At 41.8% G+C, this 14,054-nt stretch overlaps 1 protein-coding gene across 1 annotated transcript in view; it reads right to left on the bottom strand.

Moving 5' to 3' along the window:
* Nucleotides 1–14,054, bottom strand: part of SPAG5 (sperm associated antigen 5) — a 74,291-nt gene that overhangs the window by 13,492 nt on the left and 46,745 nt on the right. Inside the window, exons 8-12 of the mRNA XM_030222216.1 lie at nt 12,241–12,373; nt 11,913–12,046; nt 6,923–7,091; nt 5,591–5,705; nt 5,301–5,384 (exon numbers count right to left, since the gene is read on the bottom strand). Of these exons, the coding sequence (XP_030078076.1) occupies nt 5,301–5,384; nt 5,591–5,705; nt 6,923–7,091; nt 11,913–12,046; nt 12,241–12,373 (635 nt within the window). The remainder of the gene's footprint in view (nt 1–5,300; nt 5,385–5,590; nt 5,706–6,922; nt 7,092–11,912; nt 12,047–12,240; nt 12,374–14,054) is intronic.

The raw sequence follows: 14,054 nt of genomic DNA, 5'->3' as shown, positions 1-14,054 counted from the left end.
CCTGGTGAAAAGGTTCGGCGAGCTCTGGAGGAAGCGCTTCGACCAAACTGGACAGTTGCCTCACCGAGTTCCACAAGTGGATGCTCGTGTAGAGCTGGTATGTCTGTATCTTGGCTGCGAGCATAGCGGCCTGATAAGTCTTCCTCCCAAAGGAATCCAAGGTCCTAGACTCTCTGCCTGGGGGCGCTGAGGCATAGTCTCTAATACTCTTGGCTCTCTTGAGAGTAGAATCCACCACCATAAAATCGTGAGGTAGCTGAGACTTCACCATCACTGGCTCTCCGTGGACTCTGTACTGGGACTCAGCTTTTTTGGGGGACCACTTGATTAGAGAGAGGGAACGACCAGTTTTGCATAAGAACTTCCCTGAGTGTGTTATGCAAGGGAGCCGTTGCAACCTCTGTAGGAGGAGAAGGATAATCCAAGACCTCGAGCATCTCGGCCCTGGACTCATCCACAACCTCCATAGGGAAGGGAATATCCTTAGACATTTCCCGAACAAAGGAAAAAAAAAAAAAAAAAAAAAAAAAAAAAAAAAGATTCTCAGGCGGAGACATCCTTCTTTCAATGGGTGGAGTAGGATCAGAGGGGACTCTTCTTCAGAAAAGTATCTGGGATCTTCCTCTTCCTCCCACAAGCGCTCATCATCGATATCGGACAAAGGCTCTCTAAGAGCAGCCCGAACCCGAGCCTGTCTCGACATCGAAGAATGACGACCTTGAGGGGGATGTCGAGAAGTCGACCCCTGCCTGGACTGCGGCGGAGCTTCCTCAGCCGGGTGGCAGCTGACGCTGCAAGCGGCACCGAGTTTGGGAACCTCACCACAGGTGAAGGACCAGATGCCACCTCAACAGACGATGCAGAAGGCGCAAGCACCCCTGGCACTGAAGTAGACTGGCGCAGCAATCCCTCCAGAAGCTCTGGAAGAAAAGCCCTGATGCGCTCATAGAGAGCCTCCATCGGAAAAGGCTGCAGGGCTGGTACAGGAGCCGGTGGCAGAATCTAAGGGAGCTCAAGAGCCGGTACCAGGCTGCCAGAAGACAGACGCATCGGCACTTCCTGTATGGAGTGTGTGAGCGGTCCTCCCGACGCCGACGCTTCTCGGGTGCCGAACCCCTTGGCTCCCCAGAGCTCTCGGTACAGCGCACGGAAGGAGATCGATGATGGTGCTTCTTAGCCTTTGCTTGACGCCTGTCATCAAGACTCCTCGGTACCGAAGAGGAGGACGTGGAATCCTCACACCTCCTCGGGGCCGGGTCCGACAAAGGTTGGTCCCGGGGGGCCTGCATAGCAGTAGGCCTCGAGACAGGTGGAGACCCACTCGATGCCTCGCTGCTCCCAGCGCGATTTGGTCGTTCGGCAGCCATTACCTGTGCTCTCGAAGTTGATGCTTCCCTCGACATCGACGCTACCAACCTCGGAACTGAAGCAGATGCTGAAGTCGAAGGACCGGATCGATCAGCAAAAGGTTTTTCTCGTTGAGCCTCCCGAGACACTTGGGTCCGTTTTTTCATTAAAGGACACAGCTTACAAGCAGCTGGAAGATGATTGGGCCCAAGGCACTGGAGACACCACGAGTGGGGGTCGGTACCCGAGATGGTCCGGTTGCACCGAGTACAACGCTTGAAGCCGCTGGGTGTCCTCGATGACATGGACGGTAAAACGGCGGCTGTGAAATTAAAAGGCACAAAAAAATGGAAAAAGAAAACCCGACTGTGCAGCCTAAAAGAGGGTCGCGATGAAAAGAAAGAAAACTTATACTCAGTGAGAAAACTAAGAAAATAAGGGACTAAAAACTTTTATTTTTTTTAATTTTGAGAAAACAAAAAGAAGAAGAAGCAAAAGGGAAAATGGTAACGCTATGATCTCCTGGGCCGAAGGTAACACAGCGAAAAAACTCTGTGTCACCCCAGTCGCGGAAAAAAAGTAACTGACGATGTCACGCTCGTGCCATGGGCAGGAAGCCGTTCGCGCATGCGCGGTGGGCTCTGCCCATGCACCGGAGCGTTCTAGAGAGATTTTTATTTTGATTGCAAAATGTTGCCAGTTTCCTGGGCCGCTGTGGACGTCGACCCAATCGTGAGAACAAGCAGCCTGCTTGTCCTCTGAGAAATAGATTACAAAATAATAAATATTAAAATTACAAATAAAAAAAAATATATATAACCAAAAAAAAAAAAACCAAACCATCCTGATCAAAATTTACCAAATAAAAGAGTTTTCAACTTGATAGATAAAATCTATGAATAAAAGTAGAGAATTCCAAAAAAGAAGTCACGAAAAGAAAACAAATAATTCAAAATTCTCAAAAAAAAAGAACTCCTTTGGGATATGGGTGGGTAAAGCAACAACTGATCCTGTAGACAAGAAGAATGACTTAACAATGGAACCATCAATAGGTTGATTGCTAATTCAGAATTTAGACCATAAAAAGTTTTATACACCAAGCAAGCTGATTAAAAAAAAAATACACACACACACATATATATATATATATATATATATATATATATATATATATATATATATATATATATATATATATATATATATATATATATATATATATATATATATATATCCTAGCCCGCACAGTGAGCCAGTGTAGTTTTGCTAAAAAATGCAAAACACAATCAAATTTCTTAATCCTATAAATTAACCAGGCTGAAGTATTCTGGATAAGTTGGTTTATTTAATAACCTAGTAGATAGGCCAAAATAAGGAACATTATAGAAATCAAGCTAAAATAATATCGGCATCCGAAAAAGCAAGGCAAAAGAGGTTTCATCAAAATAAGATTGAATTAAATGTAATTGTCTGTTTGAAAATTGTTTTGCCAGAGATGGTTTATCTGAGGCAGTATTGAGAGCAACTAATCTAGGATAATTACAAGGACTCTCGATTTGTCTTCTACTGGTAAAGATTTACCAGAAAATAGTAGAATAGTTTTAGGTACATCTACCTTAGGGTTCTTGAACAAAAGGACTTTTATCTTATTGGCATTCCACTTTAGCATGTTAGTCAAAGTCCAATGCTGGATCCTAGACATACAAGAGCACAATTCTTTCTTCTGCAACTGAAGAATCTGGGAACCTTCATATTGGCCACTGTTGACATCAGGTCTGTTACTGACTGTCCCTAACACCACACTAGGTTTATGAAGGCTTCATGCCACAGAATTCATTGTTCAAGTTGTAGCCAGTTTCTGTTAAGGAACTTGCCCGAAAAAGTTTTCCACGTGTGCTGTGAACAGGTTCAACAGGTGAACTTCTACACCCACTCCATTAACACTGCTTTTTTTTTTTTTTGTTACATTTGTACCCCGCGCTTTTCCACTCATGGCAGGCTCAATGCGGCTTACATATACAAGTACTTATTTGTACTTGGGGCAATGGAGGGTTAAGTGATTTGCCCAGAGTCACAAGGAGCTGCCTGTGCCTGAAGTGGGAATCCAACTCAGTTCCCCAGGACCAGAGTCCACCACCCTAACCACTAGGCCACTCCTCCACTGCTCTGTTACCACCTGTGGGTTCTTCGTGCTGCCCTGGCGATTCACATATACCACCACCATTTTTAAGTTTTAACAGTTTTTATTGACAACTCCACATGTTTAATCGTTACAAACTGTCATGTAGTAACTTCACTAACAACCATGCTGTAAGAAAACAAGTATCAGTCACCATTTTATTGTCGGACATCACTCGCACTGCTTTGTCATGGACCAATGGCTGAAAGGTTTGCAGTGTCAGACATATAGCTCTGGTTTTTAGCCTGTTGATCAACCATGCTTTTTCCTCCAACAAGAGTCCCTGTGCCCCTTGTCCCAAACAATGACCCCCTCCCAGGCAGTAAGGCTGGCATCCATTGTCATGATCATCCATTCCAGTGACTCCAGACTCTTCCTGGCCTGCTCCAAACTACATGGGTATGCATGCTTACTATCTGCTGAAGATAGAGAACTATTGAAAAAGTGAAGGCTACACATAACCCTATAAAAGGTTGATGCCATCAAATCATTCATTTTCTGATTCCATCTGCTGGTAGAGTAGCACATATCCATGCATCTGAACTGGTCTGGAGAATAATAAAAAAGGTATTCTTGCCTGCAGCAGCTGGCCATTTATGGTCCCCTCAGAATGCCATGCTTGTGGAGACCTCATCCCCAGCTCCGAGGCCTTAGCCTTAACAACACGATCTTGCAAGGTTCTTATCCTCAACTTTTCAATCATCTCTATATGTTATACTTATCTCTAGGAGACAATCCACCAGGAAGTCTTAGAGCTCCAAATGGAAACGTTTCACCTTATGGCACCAGAATGATTCTCAAAACCCTTTCACCTGCTCTCTATACTAGTCTTTCTAGTGTCTTTTAGTTCCATTCATCTCCGGCCTGAAGACAAATTCAGTTTGGGTACATCTCGTTACTACTGATGCATACTATATCTGACTGGATAACAACCCCATCAGTGTCTCATGTTTAATAAGGGATTTAAAACAATCTCCATCCTTCTTCAACCTACCACAGTATTCTGCTTGGGTTGTAAAGGGGTAAAAGGCTACAACCAAATACATAATCCTTTTATAACCCTCATCTTGGAAGCCACCATTTTGTGGCTGATGCATCTTGTCTGTCCATGGAAAAAGCCAAGTTGTTTACAGCATCTCTTTCTCTTCCCCCCCTCCGGCCATTTTCTAAACTGGTTTGTGTTGCAGGCAGCATCTGTGTTCACAAACTTCCCCACCATCCCCTGCCAGCTGACACTCGGCATTATTGGCGATGTCACGTGTGGCTGTCTTTATCCTGCTGTCCAAAGAGAATCCCATTATCTGAAAAATACCTCATACATTTAGAACAGAAGGATCTACTGTGTCAGGTTAATGCTACACCTTTCATTCCCCATACCATTTACGTGTTTCAGGGAAGTAGCATAGTGGTTTAGTATTTTGCTGTAGTTTATTATAGGACTGACAAGAATTGTATTTCTCTCTGGTGTACATCTTTTAGTTTAACTTATTCACAAACTTTAAACACTGTATTTTCAAGAACATACATACAAAGCAGTTTACAAAACAATGATAGAATCAAAATTAAAAACAGGTACATAAGAAAGGTAGCAGACAGGGCAGACTCACAATAGAAGATTACCACACCCTTCCTTTTCCTAAGACATGAGACTTCTAACTAGAAGTGGCTAGGTGGTTGTTCTGCAACTTCCAGGTCAGCTTTACTTAGTCCTTCACATCCTACCATCTGATAAAGTGCAGAGAATAGTAATGACTTGAATAAATAGAAAGAATACCTGGTACTTTAGGAGTTGTGGGTTGGACTTTTGTGAATGCACTCTTTTCACTCATTGGTCCATCTGATTTCTCCTCTTCATTGTCTGTAATAAGAAAAATACATTCTGGGGGTACACACACACAAACATTCCCCTCAACACGAAGCAACCTGATCACAATATGCCCCCTCCCAAATGCCTATTCTGCACGCAACTTTCCCTCACACACTAAAGCTGAGGACTGGGAAGGAAATCAAGCTCAGTACTAGTTACACTAGGTATTGCATCACTGCTGAGAAAGCATTTCCTACCTGATTCTGCTTCTCTCTGTGCTGCTTTTAAAACACTACCAACAAAGGAGCTGGTCGGAGTGTGAATGGCAAACCTGGCAGGGGTACGGGTCACACTATTATCAGCAGCAAGATCCTGCAAGAAACACACAAACAAGAGTTACTCCATTAACATTTCAAGTTTCTAAACAGCAGTCACTGTACACAGTGCTACACAGAGCCATTCAATATAAAACATTCCATACTACATAATGCGAGTCAAAAAATATGCTTAAAAAAAAAAAAAAGACATTTCTCCTTATATTATGAACAGAACATAGAAGTTCCTTGTAGATATATCAACTAAGAATTATTTTGAAAGAGAAGAGTTTGCTTTTCAATTTTCCCTGAAGGTGATGAACTGGCCCTGACTATCAACACCCCTTAAGGGCATTAGTTACTTTGGGCAAACCTTGAAACTTGTGCTCCCATCCTAATTACTTTTCAGGCTCCTACAAGTCTCCTTTCTCCCCACCCCCCCCCCCCCCAAAAAAAAATAAATTCAACAATCATGATTACCCCAATATCATCCCTCACAAAATAATCCTATAAAGTCACATAATCGGACATCATACTTTTAAATAATAAACAGGTAAAAGCACAGGTTGATGGTCTGCTGAGTTTGTTAAAACCCGATTCCAAATACATTCACTAATTTTCTCAAACCCAGACAATTACCTTTCCTAAAAACCTTCAGAGTCAAAAACAGTACAATTCCCATCCACTTGCACACGATCACAAATTCATTTTTTCTACAAACCTGGATGACGCTCAGCGACACACAGCTTCACCTCCATGCAACAATGCTGTTTATGCAAATTCCAATGCATACAGCACTGTTTAAGCAAATTCTGACATATTTAAAAAAAAACAAACCCAAAAGATGGAGGAAAAAAAGACCGAACACTAGATCCCGGTAAGAAAAAAAAAACTTTCCAGAATGGGAAAAAGCCAGCAAGGAATAGTCCTCAGAAGGAACTGTCCCCCCTTGGGTGAGAATTGGTCTGAGGGGAATAGTCCTAGGTGGGAATTGTCCAGGGGGAATTGGTGGGTGGCATGTCCCGGTGGGAACTTGCCTGATACCTACTGTAGGCTTAGTCTTGCTCATCTCCATCTTATTAATTCTACATCCTGAATGTAGAAAACGAAGTTGCACACCTGTCACAGGGGTTCTCTGTAGACAGCAAGAGAATGCAGCCACAGTCTATGGATACATCATACTTACACTGCCATACAATCCCTTCCCCTTCAGTGGGCATGGCTGCATTCCTCTGCTGTGAGTAGAATAATTTTACTGGGTCTATCTGTCCTTACCTCCTCATGCAGTGCTGCTTTCAAAGAGCCAGAGAGATCCAGCAGCTTCTCTTTCATTCGGGTAATTTGCCCAAAAGAATCTGATATTTCCTTCCCCATCTTTAGCAGCATGTCCCGGGCCTCAGCTTTAGTGGTGTCCAACTCCTCTTGTAGGGTTTCTTTAATTTTCCTTCATGGAAAAACACAAAGAAAAAAAAAAGCAGGACTGCTGGATGATTAAAATTTGTAATCACAATTAACCTTACAGTTAAAAAAAAAAATTAAGTTTATTACTCCATGCCACTCTACCCTCCACCTTCCCCAGTTCTGATATTTCTCCTTCCTACTGGGTAGGCTCTCCCTTCCCTTCCCCAACTTCTGCAGATCCAGTGTTGCATCTAATGCTGTTCCTCCGACCCCCCCCCCCTCCCGGTGGACCAGTATCTCTTTCTCTTCCCCCCCCCCCCCCCCCCCCCCCCAGTGGACCAGCATCTCTTTCTCTTCCCCCCTCCGGCCATTTTCTAAACTTGTTAGTGTTGCAGGCAGCATCTGCAATTCCTGCAGTCAAATCCTGCCTCCTCTGATGAGCTTCCTGTTTTGTACAAGGGCAGGGCACAACAATAGACCAACCACGATTAAAAATTTTAATTGCATGATTAATCCACGGTCCCAGCAAAAAGCCTGAAGAACATTTGGAACACAATGCCATAACCATCAATTTTAGAATTTCTTATTAATTTAGTGTTGGTCCCCCAGGCGCTACTTGGAATTGAAGGTTAATACCACAAATACACAAAAATTATGAGCTATGGGATAATATCTACATCACACCCCACTGATTTAAACCTATTTTATGAGTCTACAAATACAGAAACTGAAGCAGAATTTATTTTAACATTCTCATGCTATCACTGATATTTTTGCATTAAATATATTACTATGAGAAAATAAAATTATTTAACATATTTCAAATCACATACTACAAAAAGCTAATTTGATGTTGCCTGCAGGCAAACATGGTGATATGGTCACCTTAATGAAATGCAAAAATCCTTTTTGCCTCTTATAACAAACTTTAATGCATCAGTGAACCCAAAATCCTGAAAGTACAATACCCAAGGGGAAAACCTGATTTGAACTTACTTATTCACACATCAACAGGCTTAAGATCCCACACAAAACTAGTGGCCTTGCCAAAGGAAAAATTAAAAGTCTTATCTGTTAATTTCCTTTCTTCCGAAGCAGCCAGATACAAAGATTTATGCTCCTCTACCAGCAGATGGCGACAGAGAACAACATTGGCATATGTGTTGAAGGGCTGAATGGTGCTTTAGGAAATTTGAGTGCCTTCTATCCAGGCTCAGGTAGCTTCCTGGGTACAAAGACATACCTCTAAACCAGAGTCTGATCAAAGCGGTTAACATTATAAAATTCATAAAAACAATGGAAAAGAACTCTCAATCATACCCTAAAAGGGAAACAAGGAGGGGAAGGCTCAGGTAAGACAAGGGGAAAGCAGAGCTATGTTAAGCTATTCCCTATCTCACAGGCTCACTAATGCAGAAAATTACACTCTTGGGAGGTCCATAAACCAATCCAAAAAAGTATTGTGAAGAAACAGCCTGTTTTAAGCTTGTAAAATGTACTGGATATTTTTCTGCATTAATTATGTCTTGAAGTGTATTTCTCCTATTTGTTCAGCAGGTGGTGCTTCTTTGCTGTAAAGCTGTTAGAGAGCAAGGTGAAATTAGATCTTACCTGCTAATTTTCTTTCCTCTAGACCCTCCAGACCGGTCAAGACGCGTGGGTTATGTCCTCCTACCAGCAGAGGGAGACTGAGAAAACACTAAGCTTTTGAAGCCTGTATATATAACCTGTGCAGAACCTCCACTAGCCAGTATTTTCTCAGTCTCAGCAGAGGTAGCAGTTGACAGCCTGTGCAGTCTCCAAGAGTCTGGTGAGGTAGTTTGTTATTGGGTCGTAGGATTTTTTCCTTCCAAACTTTATTCTGTTGCAGTACCCTGTACGTGTGTGTAAAAAAAAAAAAAAAAATGTGCTTTGGGGCCCTGGGTCCAGTGGGGCCCAGTTTTTTCCCCCTGGGGTGTTACACCTATGTTTGGGTCCCTCCCCCTGTGAATGTTCTTTCTTTAGTTTTAGCACACAAACAGGAGAAGCTGTATATTTTTGAAATTTTCTTGTTCTAGGCTCTGATTGGCTCAGGAGCTCATTTTCATTTGGAGAGTGCTGGATTTTGCTCCAGTCTTAGCTAGGAAGAGAGAGAGAGAGAGACAGATCTCTTTGCTAAGGCTCTGTAAACAGTTACATTTGATAACTTGTGAGCTGCTATATGTCCTGATCTTCCCTGGTACTTTTTAGAAAGTAAACAAATGTTTAGTGTTATAATTATAATTTAGTGTTATATAACATATCCTCACCTTGGAAACCAGACTGCAGAGTACCGCAGGGATCACCACTATCACCGATCCTTTTGAACCTCATGATGACCCCACTAGCCAAGTGTCCTTATCCATTCAAGGCCTTAACCCATTCATATATGCTGATGATGTGACAATATATATTCCATACAAACATGATCTGGCAGAAATCACCAATGAAATCAAGCTCAATTTAGACATCATGGACTCATGAGCAAACGCATTCCAACTAAAACTCAACACAGAAAAAACACACTGCCTCATCATCTCATCCCAATATAACACATATAAACCCACAAACATCAACACCCCAGGTTATACCCTCCCTATCGCAGATAGCCTGAAAATTCTCGGAGTAACAATCGACCGGAACCTCTCACTAGAGAACCAAGCAAAATCTACCATAAAGAAAATGTTTCACTCAATGTGGAAACTTAAACGTGTGAAACCATTCTTCCCGAGGGAAATATTCCGCAACCTAACACAATGGTACTAAGCCATGCAGACTACTGCAATGGAATCTATGCGGGTTGCAAAGAACAAATCATAAAGAAACTCCAAACTGCTCAAAACACAGCAGCCAGACTTATATTTGGAAAAACGAAATTCGAAAGCGCCAAACCCCTCCGTGAAAAACTGCATTGGCTCCCAATCAAAGAACGTATTGTTTTCAAAATCTGCACCCTGGTTCATAAAATAATCTACAGCGAAGCCCTGGGATACATGACAGACTCATAGACCTGCCAACCAGAAACGCAACTAGATCAGCACGAACATACCTAAATCTTCACTACCCAAGCAGCAAAGAACTCAAATACAAATCAACATACGCATCCAGCCTTTCCTACTTAAGCGCACAACTATGGAATGCTCTGCCAAAAGTAGTAAAAACAACGTACAGCCACCTAAATTTCTGGAAAGAACTAAAAACAAACCTGTTCAGGAAGGCATATCCCACCGTCCCAACATAAAAGCCTGAGTACCAGCAACATAACAAAACCAAAGATCGTAACGGACACACCCAACTTCCCTCTTCTTCTCTGTTTCCCGATATATCTACCACACATGAACCTTATTCTACCACAATAACACCTTGTATTTGTTCATACCGGAACTGGCGAACGCCATTTCTAGTACTATGTAAGCCACATTGAGCCTGCAAATAGGTGGGAAAATGTGGGATACAAATGTAACAAATAATAATAATAATAATTGATCCATATTTCAGTTACCTGTTATTGTTTGCTGACTGCACTTTTTTGTACACTGTTCAATTTTTTAAGACAATAAACAATATTTAGTTTATTGCTTCTTTATCTGCACTGATAAAGAATCCTGGTGGTTTGTGTGTTGGGTCTGTGAGTGCTTTCTGGGAACTTAGGGACCACTGGGAGTGTGGCCTCCAGTAACCTAGAAATCACTGGGGATAATTTGAGAGCGGGAGACTCGCCCAGAGGTGGTTGCGACCCAGTCGGTGGAAGGGGGTTGCTAGTGTACAGCATAGCGGTGCAGGCAGACTTGAGCTGTGCTGGAGCTAGACCCTCTAAGTGGCTGCAAGGTAACCCCAAGCAGGTGGCTAGGCATTTTGTGACAAGTAATGTTTTAAGGCGAGACTGCAGACTGAATCCCCTTCAGGATATTTGTAGAGGAGCCAGAATAAACATTCAAACTAATAAGAGTATTGATTCTAACCTCTACGCTCCCTACTTCATTCCTAACACAAAGAGCTTTGCTTCTTAAAAGCCATAACTGCAGTTAATAGGCAGAAGAAACTAATTATACAAATACTATTCAGGGGACAAGTAACATAGTGAATGACAACAGCTAAAGACCCACATCTAATCTGCCCAATTAGGTAGCCAGAGCCACACCCGCCATTCCGTCGTGATCAAATACTGGCATAGCAAATAGGGAAGTCAAAAAATAGTGATTTATAATTTTGGATAGTCACATTTGTCAATACTTGAATAAACCAGTAATTCAACAATGCAGGATCCCACCATAGGTAATGTACAGCTTGGATACCCTCCCATGCATCTGGACTGGTCTGTAGGAAAATAAGGAATTAGGTCTTGACTACTCACTTCCTTTAAATAGAGTCCTTCCAGACTAGTCCAGAAGCCCACCTTCCTAGATTTAGCCTATTCCGTTTTATTTCAATGCTCTCTGCAGAGGTAGGGAGCCTCCTCCTTCAGTGATCCTTCTGATGGTGTATGCCTTGAATTTGTTGAAGTCAAGTTACTTGGGTGCAGTTAACCAGTTTGGAGCCTTCTTGTTGTGAAAGGAGGGGGGGGTCTATTTTTGAGGATTTGCTTTCAACCAGGATTTATACTGGAGCTTCGAGGACTGCACAGAACCCTATATATCATGATGTGAACAAGCCAGTTGTTCTCTTTCCATCTGCTCATGGAAGAGCATAAACCCCACACATCTGGATTGCTCTGGAGGGATGACAAGGAAATAACAGAAATTGTGCTTTTGATTTTTGTTAGTCACCATGTATCAGGATATAGTTTTTGACATAGTTATACTTTTGTCTTGTTCTTCCCAATCACTCATGGAAGATATTTTCTTACTGTAGCTGTTGGATGGTGTCTTTCTGTTCTTCACGCTGTAGGTTGCTTTCCCATATGAGAGATAAGCTGGATTTCAGTTGTTTTTCAATTTCTATCAGCTGCTCCCTGCACACATAATTCTCTTCCTCAAGAAGCTGAGACAAGCGCAGAAAGAAATGAATTTACTAAGAGTGCAACAATGTTTTCTAAAGAAAACTTTTCTCAGAGATGAGTGCATAACTTTTATTTACTAGCTGATAACTGCAACTGTTATTCCAGCAAGAAATCATCTTTTCTCCCTCCATGCTACCACAGATCATGGTCTCAGAAGATTCACCACCCTTTTTACCTCTCTGTTTTTGGCATAGTCAGAAAGTTGGGTCTGCAGGTCATCTATCTGCTCATTACATGTCTCCAGCTGATAAATTTGGTCTTGTAGCTCATGCTTTTGTCGCTGGGTATCAGACAGCAACTGCTTCAATCTAATAAGAGCATGGAAATAAACATTCAAACTAATAAGAGTATTGATTATATCCTCTACGCTCCCTACTTCATTCCTAACACAAAGAGCTTTGATTCTTTAAAGCCATAACTGCAGTTAATAGGCAGAAGAAACTAATTATACAAATACTATTCAGGGGACAAGTTTTAATGAATTTGATGTTCAGAAGCCTTTAAAATCTGCAATCAAGATGAAACAACGAAACTTTTCTCCAACCTCTTGCTGAGTGTGATCAGCCACAGTTATGCTCGGAGGAAATGTTGCCAATTAGGTGTATCTAGTATACAAAACTCATCATAATAATGCAACTATATATTTATTTGTTGCATTTGTATCCCACATTTTCCCACCTCTTTGCAGGCTCAATGTGGCTTACAATACATCATGAATAGTGGAAATGAGAAGAGAATAGGCAATTGGTATTACAGAAAGAACAGCTAATTTACTGAACTAATGATAAACTAAATAATACTGTTGTGAAGAGGGGAATTCAATGTACACGTTACTCACGTGGTAAGAGGACTTTAATTCTATTAGAGTCTGTCAAGTGGACTCTTAGATGGAGGCCTCTGTTTTCACATCATAAACTCCCCTTTATAATGCGAGTTAAATAAACAAACATAACAGTGTCTCTTAGAATCTTTCAATCTGTGAATAACTGTCTCTCTTATGTATGTGTATAACAGAGACATAAGCAGGAATTAGAAAGTTGCTTACTTGTAACGGGGGTTCTCTGTGGAAAGAAGGATAAAATCAGCCAATGTACGACATCACATAATACTGCCAGTTCAGATATGCTCTCCCAGAGCTCAGAAAGGCTTAGGTGTCTTTTTGGGCATGTGCAAATGCTCCTGCCTGTTGCTCTTCCCCCTTCAATCTGTTGTATAGCTGAGGGATTATGTGGATATTTATCCTGCTATCCACAAAGAACCCTGTTACAGGTAACTGTTTTCTCTATGGACAAGCAAAATATAATCAGCTGAGAGCGTGAGGTTGGGCAGTATTTGGAATGTTGATTGGTAGCTCTTGCAACCAAGATGTTGTAGCTGACCACTTAGCTGGCTGTTTTATAAGTATTTCCATGTAACTTCCTCAAGTGTCCCCAAGTTTTTGTACTTTTGGAATGAGTAAAAAAAAAATCGATTTACTTCTATTCGTTCTACACCACTCAGGATTTTGTAGACCTCAATCGTATCTCCCCTCATCCGTCTCTTTTCCAAGCTGAGGAGCCCTAATCCCTTTAGCCTTTCCTCATATGAGAGGAGTTCCATCCACTTTATCATTTTAGTCGCTCTTCTTTGAACCTCTAATAGGATCTCAAAGCCCTTGATGGCGTGTATGGAATAGCAAGATTACTTAAATAAGTGGGGATACGTTCATAGTATGCAAAGAACATAAGGACATAAGAGTAGCCATACTGGGTCAGGCCAATGGTCCATCTAGTGGAAAGAAACAAAGCAGACTGGTGGTAAATCAAAACAAATCTTTATTACAGAATCTCAATCTAATAAAATGCCCGACACAAGCAGTGTTTTGCCCAAAAGGGCTGCGTCAGGGGCTATACTGTGATCTTCATCACTCAAATACCTAAACGGTGTATTCAATAGCTTCCACTATACACAATTAATGGCACCAGGGCAGATTGAAGTAGAGATTATGCT

The sequence above is a fragment of the Microcaecilia unicolor genome, chromosome 13, assembly GCF_901765095.1.
Source record: "Microcaecilia unicolor chromosome 13, aMicUni1.1, whole genome shotgun sequence".
Classification (NCBI taxonomy): Eukaryota; Metazoa; Chordata; class Amphibia; order Gymnophiona; family Siphonopidae; genus Microcaecilia; species Microcaecilia unicolor.
Note: the sequence above shows the minus strand (reverse complement) of the source record. Positions and strands in the feature narration are given on the sequence as shown.